The sequence below is a fragment of the Phalacrocorax carbo genome, chromosome 9, assembly GCF_963921805.1.
Source record: "Phalacrocorax carbo chromosome 9, bPhaCar2.1, whole genome shotgun sequence".
Classification (NCBI taxonomy): domain Eukaryota; kingdom Metazoa; phylum Chordata; class Aves; order Suliformes; family Phalacrocoracidae; genus Phalacrocorax; species Phalacrocorax carbo.
Window position 1 is genome coordinate 4,494,767 of NC_087521.1, and position 24,880 is coordinate 4,519,646.

The window sequence follows — 24,880 nt, forward strand, 5'->3', positions numbered from 1 at the left end:
TCATACTTATTTGGGTATGGAAGACTGGGATCAGGCCCTCCATATCCAAGTAAATCAGTCCATCTTGGAAAAGTCAGTTATGGGCTACTTCTATCGTTCCTTGCCACTAGAAACCATATCCACTAATGTGAGTAGTTGTAGTGCTATTAAAGATGTGACAATACAGCTGAACAGGATAGGGCCTCTAGATCACCAGGAGCAACAAATCTTGCTCTGTTCATCTTCTGGGGTCATTTGGAGGTACAATATTTAGATTTCCTTTCATGAGGTTATGGAACAGGTTAGGGAAGCACTGACTCTTACCATTTCAACTGCTGATTGAGGTGGGAAGGCGGTGGAAGCTTTAGCTGAACTTTCATCTCAGGGACTGCTATTAGCTTTTTAAAACCCAGATATTAACAACCTCTCCTAAAGGTCTAAACACTGATTTACCATGTAGGTGACTCGTGCTGAAGATGCTTACAAACAGGAGAGTATGTACAGGCTGAGAAACAGGAATTTGCCCATACAGAGAGTGAACTGGTGCTTCTGTGGTGCAAAAGGATAGCGCAGAGTAGAAGTTTTACGGCTCTACGCATCCTGTGCGTACGCACGTAGCTTTTACATAAAGAGACAAGGATATCTTTATCTGCACGACAGATAGACAAACAGACTGACTGACTTCAAACTTGCACTTTCAGTAGGGATTTTCTTCCCCCCATCTCCGGGTACTGCTTTTCAAAATTGCCTGAGGCTACAGTACAGCACCTCAGATCCCCAAGGCCCATTGCCTGGCTCCTAATAGCCACTCTCCATCTGTGTCACATGAACAGCTGATGAGATAGCTCCAGTGTCTGTATTTTGGAGAGCATATCCACCCAGGTTAAAATGCTGGGGTTGCCAAGGAGCAGTCAGAAGCCATTAGTGTTTGTGAGAATTTGCCTTGCAGCAGTTCCTTGGCATAGTGGAAAGTGTGTGTGTGTGTATGTGTGTGTGTGTGTGTGTGTGTGTGAGAGAGGGAGGGAGGGAGAGGAATATATGGGGGACGAAAGCAACAGAAAGGAGTGCTTTCTAAATAGCCAACATCTTGCAAAAGTGAACAGTTGGTTACAGTGTTTAGGGCTTCCATAATCTCTTCGATTAGTTTGCTGTGGTTCGACTCTCCTTTCTCTATTGTTAACAGAAACAAACAAAAAAAATAAAAAAGAAAAAGAAAAGGAGCATGAGAAAGAGAGCAGCGACTTCAGGGTCTTGCTCTGGTGTTTGGGCAGATGGAAAGGAGCTGCTCTGCCTTGGGGCAGGGTGGTTGTAATGAAGTGGCCTGTCAGTCTGTAAATAGTGAGGGTCATCTCTTCCATGTGATGGAGGGTATCACATTGCAGTGAAAATGGAAATGTCAATAAAATTAATCTGCCAGCTCTTTGCTGTGGCTTTTTCTGTCTCTCCGGTCCAAAAGGGTTGGTTTTTCAGAGGGGAAGCAGCAGAAGAAGGGTGATCTGGCACAGGAGAGAATATGGAGCTGAAATGCGAGTTTTGAAGCAAATGGACTGTATGTAGCAGCAACGTATTTCGTTTAGTAGCACTAGAGAGCTAGACAAGGCTATAGGAATTAGCTCGTGAATCTATAGCATTCCTCAGGAAGCTATGGAGCGTCTAGCTCAGGCTACATTGAGCACAGAGTTTATTGTTTTAGGCTTTCTTGGACAAGGTTTTTACTTAGCATGGGATTTATGGCATTTACTGCTAATGAATGTCTATTCTTAAATTACAAAAACCACCGTCTCAGCACAATTCCCAGATGTCCTTCCAGGACCTCGGCTTCTTAAACACCAGCAGGGAGCATAAACTCTCCACTTCTCTGTTTTCCTCTTTCGTGTGGCTCCGGGCTAATGATGTGTAAGGAAAACACAGCAATCTATAAAGTCTCAGTGCTGTCCCAGTATTCTTCATTTATTTTGCATTTGATTATGCCACAAGTCGGATCTTGTTTCTTTCCTTTTTTTAAAGTTATTAGTTCAAATATTAATGTAGGAATATGGCATATATTGCTGCTCTTGATTGATGCCTTCCCAAAAACAGGAAGACGTGCTCGTATGAATTTTAAGAAAGTAGGGGTCCTGCAATGCCTTGCCAGAAGAGTTTTTCAGATACATAATTTAGATGCCCTCCAGGCAGGCTTTCAAGGCATTTTTGCTGGAGGGCAAGAAAAAATAACTATGACTGTTAAAAGTAAATGATTTTTGCTAATGCACAATTAATGCCAGGGAAAAGCACAGAAGAGAAAGATGTTGATGGAAAGTTCTGATTAAGTGAGAGCTCTACCTTGATGTGCATCTTTTTTTTTTTTTTTTTTTTTTTAATGATAATAATCACTGATGCAGAGATGTAGAAGTTTTCATGTCATGCAAATGCTATATGCAGGGTCATACTAGGTGTACGTGTTTGTGCGTGCGTCTTGTATGTGTGTTGGGAGGTGATGGTTACGGGGAGGGGCTCATCTGACAGTGTGTTATGTGCACTGAACGGTGACATGGTTACTGCCACCTCTGCAGAGGGCCTCGAATATATAGACTACAGAACATTTAACTTGATTACTTATAGTACGTATTCAGAATGGTTGTAGGGATGCATTTACAGTGAATGGGTTTTCTTGTGGCAGGTTTTCCCACATTGAATCCCATAATTGACAAAGAGCTATTGCACTATGTCAAGCACACAATTATAATTGAATTAATGATATATGCATGTGTGAAATGCAGAATTAGTATTTGGAGAGACATGGTTTCTAATTTTTACATATTTGTATCAGCACTTGTGTATCATGAGAAACTGTATGTGCCTGATCTAGCAAATCAAAATGAAACTGTGGTATTGTCTTGGTAATTAATGATACTTTCTGGCTTCTATGTTTTGTTCATTAAATGTCTCCTTCTTCCTGATTTCTCTTTGTTGTAGGAGATGGTTTAGACAACAGTGTAGCCTCACCTGGTACAGGGGATGATGATGACCCAGACAAGGACAAAAAGCGTCAGAAGAAAAGAGGCATTTTCCCCAAAGTAGCAACAAATATCATGAGAGCGTGGCTTTTCCAGCATCTCACAGTAAGTGGTGCCCAAAACCAAAATAGATTTCTATTCATGTGCCTAATGAGGTTTATTCATCGTTATTAGAAATCAATTGTCCCCATAATTTTTGGACGATTATTAGGGCTCAATTATTGGTGCCTTTTTTCCCCCGTTGTTTTTTTTTTTTTTCTTGGCTCTTGGAATCATGACAAATCTGAAAGAAATTTATCTATGTATGGACGTATATATATACACACATACACGCCTATAGGGAGAGAAAGTACAAAGCCTTAGCATGGAACAACACTTACATATAAAGTAACTTTGAACTTTTCAAAACGTTCCTAAGGACAAAAAAGGGGGTTTCTTTCTTTAGCATATATAAAGCTCTACTTTCTGGATTCTTTATTGCTGGCCTCTGTTTGCACAAACTTCATATGTATGTGGGGGAAGAGAAAGCCCCAGTCAGTATGTGCTGGCATACACCGTGGATGTCAGAGAAGCCAAAGCAGAAGCTTGTGAAGTTGTCATTGTTACTTTTTGTGAGAAATATGCAGTTGCATAACGGAGAGAATAAGCACCTTTATAGCTTCTCTTCAAGTCCTTTATGTTAAAAGCTAACGATATCCACATTTGGGGGAGAGAGATTAAATATGGGGAAAAGCAATGCTTTCCATGGGCTATCCTTATCCTCCTGCTTGCAACTGGTTTTACGTGTCGGTGTTCTGTTGACTGTTATGGCTTCACTTAGGCTTCAAAACACGGTTCCACAGAAAACTTAGTAACACTCTTTGTAGTTTACTTCATGTGGGAAATAATAGAAACCGGTAAAATTATCAATTGATTTTCTTCTTCCTATCACTGTAAAATTGTTTCTCACTTGATAAGGCTTAAAATGCTAACTGTTATTAACTACCTCGCCTACCAAAGTTTTATAAATTTCCACAGTAGCTGATGTTGGTTACAGTGTAATAATTTCAGGACAAGGTACCCGATTTATTTATGATAGGGACTATCGAACTGCTCTGCTAGAAGCACGGCTAAAGGGGGGAGAGATAGATCCACATTTCTAAACCATCATTTTGATGTAAGGACATTAGTAGCAAACTAAGGTGCATTGATCTGGCCTGTGGGGTCAGGATTAGCTGGAATAGCCAGTGTCTCTGCTGGAGTAGTGGTTATTCCTGCCTCCCAGCTATGGCCATTTCAAAGGTCAGGTGCCCTGTACCCACTTGGCTCAGAGGAATTAGACAGAACATGAGTCTCTGGGCTGATTACTTAACCAAAGACAAAATAATGAGTCCTAAGCAAATACTGACTAATTGAAAGGGCTGTAAATCCATTACATATTGGTCAGGGATAATCAGGAGTATTTAATCACTTTTATCTATTCAGGAGCACTGAAGCTGCAACAGCAAAGCCCTGAACCTTGCCATGTGCTTATTATTCTCATCATTATCAAAATTACTTCACAGCTGTTCTTTGCTACATCACCTCAGCTGGAGATTTACTAACCTGTAAAATGTTTTTAATTTGGAAGTCGAGTGAGTGTGAGTGGAGGGTTTTTCATTTAGCTGTAGGGTATCTTTAGAGGAGTAGTACAGGCAGACAGCAAAAAGAAGGGCCACAAATAAACCGTTTGTTTTGTATACGTCTCTGCATTAACTCCATTTCCTGTTATGAAATTTGTGATGTCTTGTTTTTTTCTCCCTGCCTTCCCTTCTCACGTGCTCCTTGAAAGCATTTGACACATGCTTATTAAACAGTCAACTGCCTCTTGCTTCTCTTGAGGAAAGTCCTCCTGGCTTTTTGAAATCCCTTTTCCTTGTTTCTATCCTCTCCCTCCTGACCCTCTCCATCCTGCATGAATTGAGGAAATTTGCCATCACTGCTGAGGATGGCCTCGCAAAAATCAAATTAAATGAACACAAAAAAGCCCCAAACCTTTTACCGTCCAAGCTTTAATGAGTTTGCAGGTGTTGAAAGATTTACTGTGCTGTAATTCTCAGACCTGCAAACTGATAATGGAGACCCCTGACCAGTGCAATGTAAATTCAGAAAGATTCTTGCCATAAACACATGCAGGGAAGGAAGAGAACTCCTTTCTTTTAAAGATCTTGCACTTTTTCTCAAATTAGCTTGTCCATTCAAAGTGCAACACTGGCTGAGCCAGAACAGGGGAATCTGTGATGTACAATTTTATTGTTTCAAGTAAATATCTTTACAATGGCAGTCCATGATTCAATGTACATTCCTTCATTACTACTCTATCCTTATTTCAAATTGGTTTGTTCCTTCTTTGTGCTGTATGACCTGTTCTTGTATTACAATAATCCCCTGATGTACCCTTTTTTCTTTCTCTTTTTTTTTTTTTTTTTTAAGAAACTAATTGAATTATCTCATTATTTTAATTTGTTAAGCAAATGTATTTTACATCTCAGGATGTGTTCTTAAAGAAGGAGCTGCTTAGGCTTTGCCCCCTGAATGGGCCATTGGTACATTTTGACATTCATGCATTCATTAAGGAGAGGAACATAAAAGAGCTCTGGCTGTATTTTTTTCAAACACCCAACCAGCATGGAGCAACTTTTCCATAAGCCACAGGGGTCTCTCTACATATGTTCTCAACTGCAAGCCATTGTCACCTATTCTGAATACCTCAAAAGGACAAATAAAATACTAAAGACCAACTGTAGCAATTGTTAGCTGTTAGTCTCAATATGACAAAAATCATTAACCTCTGGTTTCCCTGGCAGGAGAGGCGGTGGCGGTCCATCTCTTATGGCATGGAGTAAACTTGAAATTCCTTTAGGCTGTCAAATTCAAAGGGAGTAACTCAGTTCTGGCTAGTTGTGATTACTAACGATTTTAAATAAAATGCTATTTTTTCCTTTATTCAATCAGTTTGCAAACTCCTAAGGTAGCTGCTTTTAAAAAATGAATCGCCTAAGTGGCCTTTTTGAAGGGACAGGCACTTGAACTCTGATGTGGAATGAATGTATCTGACAGGCTGTGTCTTTCAAAACAATTTCTAACCCCTATCACAGCTTCCATTTTGCAGTAACTTTAATTATATTTGAAACAGGATACGCATGCATGTTTTTATTGTTGTAAATCAAATGCAAGGAATAGGAGCTTCTGTCCTGTTCTCATTCGCTTTCTGAGCTCTGTCTTACATTTGGAATTACAACGGTACCGGAAGATGAAAGATCTGAGGATGAATTGGTTGGAAACGTGAATGCTTTTTCTGGATAATATCCAGTGTTTAAGAAAGTAGAGGAAATCCTAGTCTAGTAGTATAAGCTTTTCAATAGTACATAAAGATTACGACATCACAAAGGTAAACCTGACATTAAGGCTGTTTTTATTTGAGTTCAAAGGTGGTTAAAGAAAAGAAACAGCAAGAAATCTGACCCAAGCCGTGAGTTTATTCATAGCTTTGGAAGACTCCTTTTCCTCTATGCCAAGGAGTCCTTAGTACACTCAATTAGCCTCTCAGACATCTCTGCTTTCCTCCCTCAAGTGCTCCCCTATTTGCCCTGCAAAGAACATATTTGATCACAAAGCGAAAACAGGAAGTGCTCAAATGTATAGACACCTCTAGCTTACACCAGTGTTGAGATTAGGGTTTCTTACCAGCAGCTATACAGAGCTGGCCCCCCTCCTCCCACGCCCTTTTGAAGGATGGGGGGACCTTTAAAATGTATGTACATAACCAGAAGAGAGCAAAGTTATAAAGGAAGTAATTACACCATTCTATGGACTTGTACCCCAGGTAGCTCGTCCCTTTCTGCAGCACAGTGTATCAGGGACTACACTTGTGCTACATTCAACATCTTTTCCCCTTCTTTTACAGAGCCAGTACAACAGAGGTACATTTATGCTTTGACACTTACCCGGAGTGATGCCCTTTGCTAAAGTCCTAGTTCGGCTGGTACCTGTTACGGTCTGTAAGGAGATGTAGAGCCTCACTGAAAGTACTGGATATACCAGTGCTAGCCTGCAAACTAAACCCTTTTTATGACAGTGCCAGATTCCCAGCTGACGGCATTTGGGCGCCCCCGAAGTCAGTGGAGTCAACCTGGTTTTCTTCCTTTTTTTCCTAGCTGAAGTTCTGTCCCTTAACATTTGTTTGAACACTGTCATTTTAGCCTAATTTCCACAATCTTCTGGCTGAAAATCTTGCTTGCCACACAGTCTCTTGTACAGTAGATTTTGGTTTCATCTGCGTTGGTGTCAGGCCTAGAGTAAGATCTCCTGGAAAGTGTGAAAAATCAACCAGCCACAGCTTTTGTACTTACCTGAATTAATTTTCTTAACTTGCCATATTCAGGTGGCTAGGTTGGATAATATGAATAGTCTTACCGAAACAGATTTTTTTTTTTCTGTTTTTTTTTTTTTTTTTTGGGGGGGGTGTTTATCTGAGAATATAATGTCTCTCTATCATATTTTGATGAAAGGCTTACCAAGCCTTTTATACAGGACAGCTATTTTATTTATTAATTAGATTTGATTCTAGAGATGAATATCATCAACCAAAGCCAATCTTGGAGCAAGCTTTCATAACAGTCGGAACCAGCCCACCTTCATAAATATCTCCTCCCATACAATTTTAGGAATAATACATAAAGGACCGTTAGGAACATAGCTGGCTATTGCACTCCGCACTGGATGGCCTACTTTCATATCAAACAGTAGAAGAACAGCTTTTCTTAGAGTCCTGATCCAGGAGAACCATCCTTCATGTTGTTTTTGCTGTACTTTAAAAAAAACAAAACCAAGACTGAAAATACAAGAAACCTTTGTCTAGTTAAAACGGTGACAAGTAGGCTGGGAGACACAAGAAAATACAACAATGTGAAGACATTCTGGTGAATTTTAGTGCTTGTGTTGGACCGCGTTGTGATGTGCCAGGCGCTGCCTGGGTATGCCGAGGAGATGGGCTGTCCTCTCATTCTCCTGTAAAACGACCTGCCTGTGCGTTTGCATGGCTGTCATTTCCACCTCAGTGCACCACGTAGTCAGAGGGTTGGAGGAGCCTAAGGTACGGTTTTATTCCAGGTCTGCTTTTTAGGCAGGGCTGACCGTGTGCTGAGTTTGCAGCCAGGTAATAGATTGCCTGCTGGGGTAGGACAGACCTCTCGGACTGTACAAACACTGCCCAGTTGGAAGCACGTACCGCAAAGTAATATTGCGCTCATTTTTCAGCTGGGTAAACTTTGTGAGGAGAGGTTAAATCATTTTGCCCTAGTGCTAAAGAAAAATCAGTGTTTGAAAGCTAAACTCCCATGACCTGTGGCCTTGTGGTCCTCAAGGTGTTGGAGCTGTGTGTCTTTGTACCCCGAAGTTGCTCTGGTCACTCACCAGAAGAGCTGGCAGCTGCTGTGAGCATTTGTTTTTATTGCTGGAGGTAGCGTAGCCCTGCCTAATGTCACCGGCATCCCCGTCCTGTCCCGCCTGCCTGCGCTATGGCGTCGCCAGCCCGGACAGAATGACACTGGAAATCCCTCCCAAAATGCCACTTCTGATCCCAGGCCGAAAGGTTTCATCCTCCGAGCGCCGCTAGTCCTTGGCCACGAAATCACTCCCAAAGATTTAGCAAGAGACTGAACATTCATATACCTTTTAAACACCACAATCTTAAAATAAAAGAGCTGAAATGGGGTGGGGGTGGGGCTTTGTTTGTTTTAAAAATGGAATCTGAGATTAGATCTGACATTTCTACATCCACCCCCTACAGAAGAGGGAACCCGGGGTCATGGGGTGTGTGGGCCTCAAAAGCTAGCTTTGTCTGGGAGTGGTTAATCTAATCATTGTTACATAGACATCTGTTATTTCTTCTGAAAAATTGATGCTTTTGTGACACAATGATCCATCTATTTAGTACAACAGCCTAAGTAATTAAATTAAAAAAAGAATATTTTTGCGGGAGCGTGTATTATAAAACTGCCATATCTCCTCGTACCAGCGAAAAGGCTGGGGAGTGGGAGGGGGGAGAGCGAGCGGGAGAGGAGAGCTTTAAGCCCCGCATTGTTTTCTGCTAGCTGGAGGAAAACATCTGTGAATTGTTTGAACTGAACCTTAGCAGGGACTGTCTGAATCTGTGTCATCTCTGTTTAATTTCAGGAAATGATGTCACAGCGCATTAAATAACAATGCTGCGTGATTTATTTTTACTTGTACATGCTGTCCTAAGCATTTCAGTTACATGGCAGTGTTTCTAATTAAGTGCAAGCTTTCAGTTTTAAAAAATATACTCAGTAATGCTTTTTTTTTTTTTCTTTTTTTTTTTTTTTTGGGTGTGGGTATGGGGAGGCTGGGTATTTTAGGGGGTCACCAAGGTTCAGGGCTGTTGGAGGGCTCCGGGCCCATTTGTCATGTGCTTATTTGTAGTTGGGACTGGATGTCAGTGCTCTCGTCACCCATGGCAACCTCCAGGACTGTGGGTTTGTTACAAAGCCTGTCTGGGGGAGAAAAAAACCCTAAATATTCCGAACCGATCTGTCAAAAGACCTATTAGATAGTTATAGCCAGGCCTGCGTACTGTAGCTTCTGCCTCGATCAAACTTTCTGCACTCCCCCTTCTTCTGCAGAAGAATAGAGGACATAAGTCAATTCTGTCTGCCATCTGTCGCCTCTCTCCCGGCTCCTCAAATTAAAGAGACAGTCCGAAATTTAAATAATCGGATACAATCACAGAAAGCCCGCCTGAAAATTATTATATGTGCATTCAGGGTGTTTTTTTGACTTCTCGTTTTATTTTGAAGGGGTGATCTTTATTGTACTTCTTTGGAGATCAAAATATGTTGCGTGTTTCAGCTTCAAAAATAGCATTCTGAGAAATACTGGATTTACAATGTCACCGACTTGTTATCTAATAAGATTCCAAGTTATATATAGGGTGAAAGTCACACACACGCATACACACACTCCCCAAACAATCCCCAAATTACAAATCCTGCAAGGGACGAGCAAATGCCACATACCACCGTTCCCCTCCAGCTCTCCCTTCCCCTTCATCCCTTTTCCCTCTGTGAATCCCTGGCAGACTGAGGGGCTGCAGCAAAGTCCTTTCACAACACTACCAGGGCGATTTAGGCTCTCGATCCTACCTAATGGTCCTTTTCCAGGCGTGCTATAATAGTTTTTCACACTACCCTGCCTGATGTTATCTAGTTATGCTTTACCTTTGCCTCTTGTTTTTATTTTTCCCACCACCCTGCCTGTTTTTGCCTCCTCCTCTGCCTCATCAACAGGCAACACAATGTGTCAGGACTGCAGCGAGGTGAATTTCATTCATGTGGCATATGAGGTCAGCCACGGCCAAACCATCAGATAACGTGGCTAGATGTTGCTTCCCAACTTAATATGTTACCTGCCATTTTCAAACCGGGAATTGCTGAGAACAGAGTGTAATGAAAAACATGTGCATGATTTTAGTTGAGGCTTGATTAAAAAGCCTCGACTGAGCAAGCTGAATGTGGCCTGGCAAAAGATAGCATCAGCCACCGGTGTTTTCTGGTTGTTATTGTCAGATTACAAAGCTTTGCAGAGTCAGTATAGGAATTAAGTGAAAAGAAAAGAAGAAAGAATACCAAAGTGCAAGTAATGAATTCCTTAAAGTAATTGAAACAAGGAAGTAGTAGTGACAAGAATTAATTTATATAGAGTTGTGGCTTCGACGATCGCAAGGTAAAAGGGGACTTAACTAAAGCATATGCAAATAAAAAGCGTTTTAACACTCCAAGAACATTGCACTAATAAATGTTGTGCACTGCAGCCTTTGAAAATCAAGATCACAGTCAAATAGAGGTGAGAATTCTTGAGTGTCTTCAAGTTCCACTTCCTAAAACAGCTGTCATCAGAAAACTCATAGTTCCTCCCTTTCTCTATAGTGTGTGCACACGAGTATAGGTATATATAAAATATATTTTTGGGGAAAAAGCGATTACTGTTGTTTGTGCAAAGTGCTACTGCCTTTCAGTTTTGCCTCAGGACATGTTTTTTTAAGACCTTCCTTTCAAGATCTATGAGCAGAGTAATTGGTTTCAACGAAGTTTTCTGTAAAATTAGAGTTATACTGGGGAAAAAAAAAAGCATGTTTCTGCCAACACAGAACTGCTAAGAAGCGGAGATGTCAATTCTTATTGTTGTCTAATGAAGAGAGTAGTTTATGGCAGACAATATTACTTGTGGTGTTGTGGAGTTTGCCTTGAGTTAAGATACTTAGAATACCATGCATTACATATTTTAGAGTTGATTGGCAGCAGTCGTTTGTAGTATCCAAAGCAATCATTGGCATCTTTAAAGATTTATTATTGTCTTTAAACATAATGGCAATACAGTTTTCATGCTTTTACATTTGCTATTTTTATTTTTAACTGCTAGCCCCAAATCTGCCAGAACTAATTTCGGTTGTTTTGTCTAATACTGGATGATAGGTTGTCAACTCACTGCATAATGCTGTAAAGATTTTTCTAAATCTTGGTTTTACCTTTTTATGATGACAGTTTAAAACTTCTATTTTATTTGTAGCAGTCGACTACTTCTGACCATAAAATCTTTAACATCTCATGGCATGTTCTTACAATCTCAGCACAACGAATCGGAGTAGCCAGGTAAACAGCAGCAAATATTTTAGTTTAGTGTTTAAAAAGAACACGCATATATTAGTTTGTTTAATGTTATAGAAATTCGTTTATCATCTGGATCAAGAGTTTATTTGGTCTGAGGTACGTTTCAAAGTGGCAGCTTGATATTCTGAAGTGGATATGCTGTGGAAATACTGTCTGACTAAACTGCATAGCAATGGGAAAGCTCGTGTTCACTTTCTTAATGTATACTAGGTATATAAAAGGAGTAGGTTTTTGTAGGATCATGGCCTAGCCTAGCCTACTTTGAAGCTTGTTATGCCAAATAAAAAAAAACCCCAAAGACAATGTAAGCTTCATTGTTAGTTGATATTCTGTGAATGTGCATGGATCTTCATAAAAGTGGTTCTCTTTCCTCCCAGGTAAGGTAAAAAATGCAGGTTTAATTTCTCTGTGTTCAACTGTTTGCAGATAATTCACAGATTAGCTCCCAACTCTCAGTTACTGCGTACCTCTCAGTTCTGCTTCCATTAATTCCAGTGGAACCCTGATCCCTTTGAAAAAGCCAGGCAAAATGAAGCAGTGAAATCATAACAGGAGACAGACAGAGAGACAAACAAAATTTGGTGTCTTAATAAGCGTTAAAAACTTCAGCTACTTTGTCCACAGATTATACTTAACAAGTCTTTCAAGGATCCCCTGTTTTATGATAGATTTCTTGAGTACTCAGCTCTTTGTCACATTCTGTTGCGGCTGAAGCTTTACTGCTGTCCCCAGGATGCTTTAGCACGAGTGAGCATGGGGAGATTTCAGTTCTGTTTCTAGCTGTGACCATGGCAAGACACCGTGCCTCAGTTTCCCTGTTTATGCAGTTTGGCGTAATGATGGTGGCTGTTTTTCAGAGTGCTTTTGATATTTACGGATTAAAAACTCCGCGTGAGACCTGTGTCTTATACTTAGCATCAGCTGAATTAGAGGCCTGCACTTCTGTTGTGGTTTTACCCTGCTGCTGAACTAGCATGACAGTCACGCGATGCTTGCGCAAATACTTGAACTTCTGCAGACTTTGAAAGTTCAGGATGATTTTGCCTTTACGAGGGAGCATTTAATATAAAATTAAGAGTGTTTTGTGCTTTCTGGTCCACACTGAAGATGACAGTGTTTGATTGCTGCAGGGTACTTTAGCTCAAGTGGCTCAGGCTTGGGTATGTTTTGTTTGTCAGATCCCTTCCTCGCTGCCGACCTGAAGTGGTGATTATTGCATGCAAATGATATCCAATGTCTCTCCCAGAAAGCAGCAAGCGAAAGAACCTTGGGCATCAACTGCTGACCCAGGGGCAGTAAAGAGGCTGCAATGGTATTAACAAATGCACCTTTGTACTTCAAGAAGTCACTAGTGGCTGTTCCCCTCCTCAACAGCCCAGGGAGTTTCCTGACATAAAATAAGATTTTGGCAGCTTTCCAGCCAGCCCTGATCCTTCTGCTGCCTCTTTTGATTCATCCAGGTGCTTCCCACTTGTGCATCCCGCTCGTGCTTGAACGAAGAAATGGGAAGCAGGAGGGTGACCTGAAGTGAAGAGTAAGGGACAGAAAGGCTACTGCGAAGTCCCTAATTCATGCTGGGAAGCTCCCTGCCTCCTGAGGAGCACCTACAGACAGCTGGCAGCTCTTTTGGTAGTCCACAAATGGACCATTCAGGGATATAGAATGTGAATAGTAAGAAAGGTCATGATACGTGTGATAGCGATAGGAATAGGGAGCATTATGTGGTCAAAAAAGTCATGTGTGTATTTTGGGGAACCAGCAAAGGAATGGTGCATAGGAATGAATAGGTGCATAGGAATGGTGGCACTCATAAACTGCAAGGAAATTTGGTTAATCTGAGGGATCGCTTCAAAATCTAAATATGTAAAGGGTGCTTGAATTTCAACTGTAAAGGGATACTCTGATGACCTCTTTCAGATATAAAGTAGGAAATAAAATGGAAACACATGTGAAAACAGGTTAATTGTTGTGAACAACAAAACAGGGGGAAAAAAATGTAATTTACTTCTCCCTTCTACCTTCCTATACTGTTTTGGCAGGCCGTTCCAAAAGTTGTGCTGCTTTGTCTGCCTCTTTTCAATTCTGTTTCTTCTGTTTCCACGTGGACTCTCTACTGCAGGAACTAACATCTCTTAGGAAAGAGGGGCGCTTCCTGAGTTTGTATGAACCTCTCTGTGGATGGTGGGATGAGCTGCAGCGTTTTAGGAAAATCCTGAGAAGCCCACGTTGTTCCACATATTATGCCTACTTATATCTCAATTTTAAATGGCCTACTTTGTATGCGTGTGTTGTATGGTGGCCATTAAACGTGAAGCAAACACTTCTCAGACCAGAAAAATCCCACTACTCAGTGCATATCTACCCTGGGCGTTTGCAGACAATTCACTGCTATAATTAATCTTAGCTGTCCTGGCTCTGTGAAACCTGAACTTATATCCCACAGTGCTCTTGGATGCAAACAAACTTCAGAGAAAAAAGGGTCTTGCCTCTTTCTTTCTCTTTTCTTCCCCAAAAGCTGTCCATTTAGAGAGCAATAATGCTTGCAAAGGACATTAAATCCCACTATGAACCCGTGCAAAACTTTATGGGCAGCGGGAAAATAAAATGTCTACAAACAAACAAGACTCTGGTGTTTCGCCAGGTCGGGTACGAATAAACGTAACCCTAGAACTGTTAAAATATCCTGAGTTTAGCTCCTGGGATCTGAATCCTACTCGAAGCCCCAGCTGAAAATATGTGATACTGCACTCTCCAGCTTGGTAATGCTGTAACATGCTCTACCGCCTCCCGAACAAGCACTGCAGCAAACTTCTTGCTGAGATTGAAAACTCTTTCAAACAAGGCCTGGGGGCTCATGAGCTTTCTACTCGGTGCCCTGTAGGCTCACTCTGCGAAAAGGTACCTTGCCTAAAAGAGGCCAAATATCACACAGCTGAGCTGGTGGGAAATTCAAACTGTTCTAGGCAAAGAAGTCAATAGAGCTGCTGTAGTGAAAGGTAATGTTCAGAGTGAGATCACCGTGTTATGAACTCATGCTGAACATCAGGACTGTTTTTTTTTCTTGATGATTATGAAAGTAGCCTGGGGCCAGTCTGGTGAGAGTCTAAGAAAGATGTAGAAGGATGTTGGGAGAGCCTGGACTATCGGGCCCTTATTCCCGAAAAAGTCTGACAGAGGCTGAGAGAAGATGAGAGAAATGAGAGCCGTGTTGTTATTTCCAGTGCTCTCCCCATCCATCCCAACGATATAAGATCTAGCCATCGACACAGAATCCGCATACTGAATCGGTGAATAAGCACAGGCTACAAACAGACAAGAGGAGAAATTACTGAGGGGGAACAAAATGCCTTGCAGGAATAATGGAATTTAACAACAACAACAAAAAAAAAACCCAGTCGCTGAGACTGTAGAACAATCTGTGGAAGTGCCTTTGCTTAGCACTTTTAAAACTAGACTCCAAAAAAACATTTGAAGAAATACTGCTGAGAAACATCTTGCATTCCTGGGGTTACACTAAAGTAGTGTTGCCTGAAGCATTTCTCATATTTCCACATTTTCTTATTAATGATTAAAAACTGAAAAATATCTTGAAATTAGAGCTGTTTTCAGAAGGAAACCTTCCCAAATTTGGCTTCCTTCAGGTTTAAGTTTTTGTATTTGTTTCAATTTTTTTAATGACATTTCATTTATCTGTCAGTGGAAAAATTATTGCAAAATTAACTTACAAAGTCAAACTAGGAATGGGCTTGAGACCCAAAATAAAGAATTAAGCTTAAGAGGAATATTTAATTACTGTTTCTTCAGGCATTGGGAGTCTGAGTGGATGCTGAAGGTCAGCCAAGCTTGGGCTCTGTGAGACCAACTAAGGAGGCAAGTTTGCATTGAGGACCTTGTGTTAAAAGCACCTCCCTTGCAGGCGTTCGGAGACAGAGACTGTGTCACAATATATACTGCTCTTCATTCACAGCATGTAAAGTTTCATAAATATCTGGGGAAGGTATAGGTCTGAAATCAACCCTTACATGGCTTAGTGTTCCCCAATATTTCTGGCACCTGCTCCAACATTAGCTCTATGAAAAGTCAACCCAAAACACCAAAAGTTGTTTGAGCACTCAAAATCCACATTGATTTTTAAGGATATGGACCCAATGCAAATTTGATGCAGAATGAGGTTGGTTGTGGATTTACGCAGAAACTCGAATGCCAAAACAGGTGAAAAACATGGCCTTTTCACCTGTTTTTCACTTACAGCCTTTTATGGCAGTTTGACTCAGGGATTCAAAACAAGTCTTGGGCCCTCAGAGAGGCAGAATGACCCCAAGAAAATATTGACTGAGTGCCTGCTGACTCAAGCTGCTAAATTTCACACACAGCTTTCCTCAAAAGCATCAAGAAGAAAGAGATTGTATTTTGAATTGAAAATGAAATTTTGCTCTTGAACATTACTTTATAATAATGTCACTGTGGGGTTCCACGTTTGTCTCAATGACTTCCAGATCAAATGAGCTCAGTTTGCACGGCAGAAAAATGCTTGCTTTTTTTTTTTTTTCCCCCTTCTCCCCATTGCCAGAATTACAAATTTAGCCTGGAATCTGAGATCCAAGTTGGATTCTTTCTGGCTCATTTATTGGCACTCACAAGAATTATACCATAACAGTAATGTTGCAATTACAATAGTAAATCTATGCAATTACAAAAATATATAGGCGATGGAGTGGCCAGAATAAAGTCCAGTTTTCTTGCCTGTAGCTAGGCTGGCTTTATGAAGAAAAATAGCACAAACTTCTATTATGGTTTGAAGTCAATGGCATTTTTTGTCAGCAGAGAATCAAATGTAATTCAGACACACAGGGACATAAATCTGTTCGGTAACTCAGTCACTTTTCAGAACACTGCTGCTGAGTTTTGTTAGTATTCTTCTCTTTTGGGGTTTTTTTTTGTGTCTGTTTGTCTCAACACAGTTTAGTGAGTCAGGCCTGTTTGGAAGATTTTTAAAGTGAAGTGACAGGGCAAAGATGCCTCTCTCTCCTGCTTAATTATCCGTCCCAAGAATGAGCTGTGTATCCGTTTTAAAGATGCCATTGGCACGAAGTGCCTTTTGTGGGATTTTGATATACAGTTCAGAAGTTACCTGCATGAGAAAAGAGAGCAGGAGCTTTCTATGGCTGCATGTTGAAATCCTCCTGGCTGCAAAAACAGTGAGTCCTGACCTTTGCTCTCTGAGCAGGGAGTCTTCTGGCATGGAGCTGAGTTTTCCTACTGCTCTTCAGAGCTGTAAATAATGATAGTACACCCTGAATTCAGTGCATGCAGCACTTTACATTACTATTGTGTATCTTAAAATAAACAACATTGCAAGCTGTTTATTTTGGTGTTACTATGTATGCATTTTTTAAACAGTGGTTACTTAAACAAATGTCTCTGTTCCCACAGCACTTAAAAGCTGCTGTTTGCTCATTGTGGTTTTTGGGTTTTGTCACTTTTGTTTTGATTATTTCTGAAAATCACACTTGAGGATACAGAAGACAGGAGTAAGTTGTACTTGATCCAAACAAATGCTTCATGTCACAGCTTTTTCTTGATGCCAGCTTTCCCCATGTTCCTAGCAGAAATAATTTGGTTTAGATCAAACAGATCACCAGTATTCCAGATTGGATCAAACTGTCCTCAAATGTGTTTCTGCAGGCCGGTCAGGCCATGCATTTTTTAATCAGAATTTGAGCCTGAGATAGCAAAATTATTTTAATAACATCAGTACTGATTATTTATTTGCTGCTCAGCAAAACAAAAGATGAAAATTCATGGAATTGAGAGTTTCCACATCTCCTTTCCCTGCTCTCTCATCTCTTCATCCACCCTGGAACCCTCAAGTGCCATGCAAACTTGTGTGGTTGGAAATGCTGATAAGAGATTGATGGAAAAGCGGTTATCGAAGGCGTCAACCTTTCAGAGCCATATTGCTACAGCTTTGTGACGCTATACCTACCCAGGGAACTCGGAGGACACTTGCTAGTCTGCTGCAGTTCTGCTAGAGGGCTGTGTGCCCTATGCTGTTTTGTCATCTTTAGCGGTGAGCTTTCAGTGATGGCTCTGCTTCTTGCTATGCCATGTACACTATTCACAGATCTTGGTGTATTTGGCTAAATCTCGGTAAAAGGATTAGGGATAAACTTCTTCTTTCTCCCTCTGCCAGCTCTCCCACCTTTATAAAAAGTGACTGTGGTCCTCTGTGATTGTGAAAGTTATTCTACAGATGCTCTGTTCCGCTTTGCCAATTTTTCCTAGGACATCTGCAATTAGTCCTTTTTGCTGGGAGAGAAAAAATACTTATCTGAGTCTGTGGAATTATGTCTTAAAGGGCTAAGAAGTCAGAGGCTTTCTCTGTGTGGGTATTGCTCCATTATAAGGAACACTGAGGATAGCGTAGCAAGGCCACCATCATGTATTGTGTTATTAAAAATGGGTTGTCATCTCACCACCTTCTGCTGCTCATTTCTGAGTGAGAGAGTGGCTGGGCAGTCATGAAAGTGCTGGGGTGGTTCCTGCATGGAAAAGGTTTAACAAGAGTGTTCCAACAAACTCGGGAGCCGTCACTGGGTGGCTAGCATTAGGGAATGAACTAGTCCCCGGCCAGCCCTGGGGTCAGAAAGCCACAAGCAGAAGAGTTTGGTTTCCTCACGCTTGGACACAGCTGAGAACTGAGCCTGAAATATTCATTTGTAGAACTTGTAAAGGCTGGATGCCTTTTTGCAACCGAAAGTAATCTTTTCCCTCAACTGGTAATTGCCCCATGATTTTAACCAAGCAAGGTTCTTAGATAAGGAAAATTAGTGTTTGAGAAAAATTGTGAGTGCAGTCCTTTTCCAACTTGTGTTGACTATAAACCAGTTTGTCCTCCTTAATTATGGCCTTCAGAGACCAACAGGTTGAAGGGAGCGTTACGGTCCTTGGCACAAGTACAGCATATTTCAGTGCTTTGTTGAGCAAGTTGTGTGTTTTCAAGAAAGAAACCAAAAGTTGCCTGTATTTTTAAATGTAGTTAAGATTTATTGTTTTTTATTTATAGCTCAGTAGGTGTTGATTTTCAGCATTTTGTATATACTCCTTTGCCTCTGGGCTTCAATACCCCAGCTCTTTCAGTAGAACTAACTATGTGACAATTAAGGATGAGAGGAACATTAGATAAAGACAACTGGCCAACAGCAGAGCACTTGGACTGTGTCATTCCAAGTCCTGAGGGAGAACAGTACAATATACCAGTGTTCCCCAGCCTTCCTATTCACTCCTACCCTTTTCATCTAATCTGCAGAGCTACTCCATTTTTGGGTCTTCTTTTTTTTGTTCTTTTCACCTCCTGATTATTTTTCTCCTAATCAACCTTACCACAGGCCTTCCAGGTCCTTTCTTCTGCAGCTTCTCTCACTGAGATATGGATTAAATCTGCTGCAGTGCTAATATATACATTTAAAATAGTTTTGCCTACTTTTTTCAGTGTAAATACTATGGCAGCTCCCTAATTTGTGACTGAGATTACTAACAGTATTTACCTCTGTAGGTGAACATTTCCCCCCTTCTGAGATGACAGGCGAATGGTTAGCTTTTCTAAATGCTGTTAACAGAAATGAAACCACCTAATGGCAGAAAAGTTTTGTGAGAAGGAGCAGGTAATACTAAATATTTAAAAAACATTTTAGCAAATGTTTTTATCTTGGTTTTGACAAAATAAAATCTGCTCTATTGGCCAGACCGGTGGTGCACTGAGCCAGATAATGGTCAGCAGTGGGTGGTGATGGGGCCAAGAAATGATGCAAGTATAGGACGATCCCAGAAGGCCCAGTATGTCGTCCAAGCTTCTGGCAGGCAGAACTTTAAAGACTTTCTGAGTGGGAAGTTTATATCCAGACTGTAACGTTTAAGAGCCAATGATGCTTCCTGGGCCTGCTACGGACCAAATCATATATATTCATGAGATGCAGTTGGAACAGCTTAATTTTGGGAACATTTGTTAAAATATTTTCTGATATGGAATGGGACATTTGAATAAGCCTCACATTTCTTAGTGCATGGACCTAAGTTTCTAAACTGTAATTATATTAAAAAAAAAAAAAAAAAGAAGAAGAGAGAGCAAGGACATAAATTTACAGTTGGTTTAAAATTAAGCCTCTTTTCTTTCATGTAGCAACAGGAAAAACTTAACAGCCCTGTAATTTTCTTAGAAATTTTCATGAAGTGTTGGGAAAATCTTTTCTTCTTCATTTGGAGGGAACCCTGATTATAACTCTATCACCAGTCCAGGTCTTTTTAGTATCCAATTCTCCATCACTCTGATCCTGTTCTTCACATGATTGGCTCTGGCAAAATAAAACACCGATCAGCCCATGCATTTGGTAACTTGCTTTTAAATAAATATCCCCACTGTGTTCTGGCTGGAAGCTGTCACACAGTTTTGACATAACCTAATTGTGTGCAAAGCTGAACCTTTAGTAGTTAGTTCTTGCAGATCTTTTTTTTTGTTCCCCTTTTTTCCCTCCCTCCTTCTTCACATGGCCCCTTTAGAGCTGCTGGAGGGCGTTGTTGAGAAGTTGCTACCGTTGATACAGTTGCTATTAATCACAGTCTGCCATGTTGTGACGCAGGTTCTAATAACATCCCATTGAGCTGCCGTTGTATGCTGGAGGCTTACCAACAGCACTAGGCCTTTGATATTCTTCTCACACCAGGATAAAGAAAATGTAGAGTTTAAAAAAAAAAAAACACAAAACAACAAAAACTGCAAATAGGCAAAGAACAAAAAAAAGGGGGAGAACATAGCAAAATCAAAACCAGACACGCTTTCTGTGTGCTGCTTCGCTTACCATGGGATCAGCAAAGCTATAAATCTCTGCTGTGTTGTTTGAAAATTGAACATGAGGCTGCTAAATTTATCATTCATTCTTTGTTGTTTCTGGGTAGTAGCTGCCTGACTTGGCTGACTTTGGTTTCTGTCCCCTCCTCAATAACAATTCTTGTTGTCGTTGTCGTTTCAATACATTACACACGCAAATCAAAATTTTACTGGATCAAAGAATATTGGAGGATTTACTAAAGTGCTCATAAAGGGGAGGAGGAACAAATTTGCTGCATGTTATACATCATGCTTCCTTGGCAACTGATTCCCTCACATTCATAATTACAGGAACATAATTTTTAAAAAGCAGCACGGGCAGGGGGAGGGAGAGGGAACACTTCCTTTGGTTAAAAGTGTTTGCAATTTTTAAAAAATGGGAGCCTTTGAAAATTTAAAAAAAAAAAAAAAAAGTTCACCCATATGCTCTGTAAAAAATAAACCTGGAGCCTGATAGAACTGCACAATCACCTTCTTTTGTTAGCACTTCTTGTCCATGTTGAACTGCAAAGAAAAAAAGGTGGAAAGCAAGCCTGCTACAGATGTGACTAGCTATGAATATTCATGAATGCTATTGCTCCTCCTTTTCTACTGGCATCCAAGCCATTCTGGTCTCCCTCTCCCTCTCTTTTTTCCTCTTCTCCTTTCCATTCCCTTTCCTTCCTTGAGACTGAACAAGACTGCAATTTTATTTCGGTAACAGCCTAGTAGGATACAGTTATCAGCGGCCTCAGAAGCCTTTTATTTCCATTAAAAAAAAAACAAAGGAAAAAAGAAAAAAATTGTAATTATCCACAGTTTTATGAATCCACCTCCCCTTAATGTTCATTATTTAAACCAGCAGCAATTACAAGTTCAAAGGGGTTTAGAGGGCCAGCAACCCGCATAATCACTGCCAAATTAAGCGGGACTCATTCGTCACAGAAGAGTACACTCTGAGCAGTGAATCATGCATGCAGTGACAGGCACTGATTTACATAAAGACGAAATCTGTGCCCTCTAGGGCTGAGCGTTACTTTATCTCAGTGGCCCTGTGATATATGCATTTTCTTTTGGTGTTAGGAAGGTTCAGAGACTGATGTGTCTAATACATGATATTTTATTCTCACTAGCATCACTACTACTGCCGCTAATTCATGTATATGTGTATTTAACTAACAATAATCCGAACTTCAAGGAACTTGAGTTTTTAAAAGCAAAGTAGCGGCCAGAAACCTCTTCTCTAATCTGTTACGATACTTCTGAACCTCTTGAATTCCCTTTTTTATATTTATTTATTTTTTTTGCCGTAACCAATTTGCAGGTCGAACACTCATTCTTGTAAAAGATTACTTTGATCCTTCCCCCCACCACCGAGTCAACATCGTATTTTTTTTGAGACATTGTGAATACTTGTACAGTATCAGAGGCTGAAACTGGATGTATTACTTTATCCATGGTTTGCTGACTATCCCAAGACATTTTAAGTCAGCGTGGCTCCTCCTGACAGAGACATGCTATAGGCTCGGGAAGAGCTGCGTCCATGAAGACCATCTGTACCTCTGACAGCACCAGGAGAATGTTTTATGTTTGTTAGAAAGGGTTCCCTTACTTTTATCATGCTACTTTGCTTTTTTGATACTGAGCTGTTTAAAGATGCTTTTATATTCTGCTTTAAGACCAAGTTCTACTCGGTTCATTTACCTACACCCTCTGAAGTTACTGTGGTTACTCACGTAGGCAAGGTGAAGAGGTCTTGACCCTTCAGGTAGCAAATGAATCAGCGCGGGGAGTAGCGATACACTCATGCAACAATGAAACTGGAGAAGTAGCTTTTGTGTGATCACCGCTCCCCTTTTGCTATATTAGCTGCAACTCTTTCCTCCAGCACAAGACGACTTGTGGCAGGAGCTGTGCATACAGTAGTTAGAAATGGTTGCTAACTTTCCTCCCTTAGGGATTGAAGATTATTTAGGGATGCACAGCTACAAATTGTGAGAGGTCTACTTAACAGGTAAAGGCACCTCACCTAAAGGACTTAGGTTCTCAGCTGTCACCGAGGCACAGCAGCATGACCACAAAACATCTGGCTATGGCACCTTGACACAGATGTTTCTACACCAACTCTGGTGCAGATGAGAGGTAGCTGGAGGTCTCAGAAAGCAACAGCAGTCTGATCAGCTCGTCTTTTTTCTTTGACATGCCACCGCACTGGGGACTGTAGTGTAGATCTAGCATTGCTGGCTCTCCTCCAGTTGAGTCAGTCTGTCTGCTTTCTGGTCCCATTAGGCCATTTTAGCGGTGAGGAAGAGTAGCAGTATAGCAGAGGCTGGCACAAGTGTTCTTTATGTGAACGCACAAGCTCATTTTTTGCACAATGTCACTTGCATATGAAAGAGATTCATATTGCATGTACAAATCACAGAGGAAAATGTCATTTGCATATGTCATTGCACTGCCTGTGCAAGTGACTGTGCATCTATGATGTCCTCCACAACACGATGTCCTCTGATAGAGGATGATGATAAAGAATTTGACTCCTTTAGGTAAATGTCATATAAACTTAAAGCGTAGTCACAGCAATTTTTTAGATGTATTGGCTACTCTATGTTCAGGGAGGACACTGAAGATATTCTAGGTATAATTTAGGTACTATTTTTAGGTATTAGTGCACCTTACTAGAAAGAACTTTTTATGGCTGGTAAATAAGAATTGTACACTGACTCTGATATGGATGTAATTTACACCACTGTAAAATCAGATTAAACGCAAAGTTGGTGAAAGGGAGATTGTAACATGGACTAACAGTTTTCTGTGATAGTCTGTAAATGAAAGTGGAGCAAAGGTCATATATGATGATAACAGAGTTGTGTGAATGGGCTGTTTTAGGTTTATTCTATTACACGTTATGGAGTTCATGAACCACTGATGTGTATACTAAGATCAACATTTGCAATATTACATAGCAAATAACCTCTCATATTTCTACCTTCTTTTTTTTTTTTTTTAACTTTATTTTATTAAATGCCCGAAAGATGCTACTATTTAGAAGTTGGGTACTTCTTTAATATTACATTAAATTTTCGAAGACTGTAGAAGGTAACATAACGATCAATGATGGAGGGACGTGAGAATGAAAACCTGTCTGCTATATCGTACTCTTTTGTGCTTTATTGAACTAGGACACTTTAATATGCAGAATTTGGCCTCTAGGAGCGTCCTTCTTTGGAAATGTCTGGCTTCCACATGCTGTCTTTAAATTTCCATGTTTATTGTGGTCTTTTACAGAAAAGTGAATTGTTGAAATGTTTTAAATTATGTTCACACAAAAATGTTGTCAGAAAGGAGTTGCAAAGCCTTTACTCACCTAATTTCTCGCTTTGACCTCACTCATCTTCATCAGTGGTTTAAGTTAAGACGTCCAATTTTGTTGACCTGGCTTTGAAGAACTGCTGCAACAGGATTTGTCATTTGTCAAAGTGCCAAAGCTTTTTGTGCTTCTTTTAAAGTGCAGGACAGTAAAATAAGCTTGGTTTTGCTGGTTTTAGAAAAGAGCACGTTGGCATGCATGGAATCGGGGCACTGGAGCTGGCTCATCCACATCTACCGCATTTTAAACTTAAAAGACTAACCTTTGGAACTGGTGAGGTTTAGGAATTGCAAGATAGTGGAACTGTAGGATACTGGGTTCTGGGGCTGTTTTCAGCAGCGGTCAATGCTCCTGGCCCCGAGGGAAGGGAAAACAATGAAAACGACATTTCGATTTGTGATCTATTTACTAGATTTCATACAGCTATGGAATAGTTACATTTGTCAAGCATGTCTCAATGCCACCTCAGACTGAGAACTCTAGGCTGCATAGATGATGCAGTCTCAGGGAGGTGTGGTGATCTCTGTGAGTTCCTACCAAAATCTTTGGAAAATTTGGACAACCTTGCTTTCAGCCCTGCAAAGAGCTGCACTGTGATGCAGCTGATAGAGTGAGCATATGTAAATACTTAATAAAGCAAACATCTTGTTTTCTTTCATTCCGTCTTGTGCATCAGCTTTCAGATTTAATTTATTTTGATTTCTCTGTTTTAACTATGGATATATTCTGTTGGGAAAGGCTTGGGGGATATAGTCTCTTTAATGATCAAATTCTATTTCTCTTTGGTCCAGCCTGTATGAAATCTTGATGCAGTGTAGAACTAAAGTGCCCACCAATGTCCCTTTTATTGGTCATGCTTCATATATTGTGGTGAAATTATATGCATCCACATAGGTTGTTAGGAAAAACTTAACACGCCACTGATGTGCAGTGAGGGAGAGTTAATTGTGTAGATGCCCCAAGACTA

General features: G+C 40.6%; 1 protein-coding gene across 5 annotated transcripts in view; it reads left to right on the forward strand.

Moving 5' to 3' along the window:
- The window catches only part of MEIS2 (Meis homeobox 2), a 175,132-nt gene that overhangs the window by 49,528 nt on the left and 100,724 nt on the right, over nucleotides 1–24,880 (forward strand). For all 5 annotated transcript variants that reach the window (XM_064460153.1, XM_064460154.1, XM_064460150.1 and 2 more), the window contains exon 8: nucleotides 2,935–3,080. In XM_064460153.1, coding sequence (XP_064316223.1) covers nucleotides 2,935–3,080 — 146 coding nt within the window. The remainder of the gene's footprint in view (nucleotides 1–2,934; nucleotides 3,081–24,880) is intronic.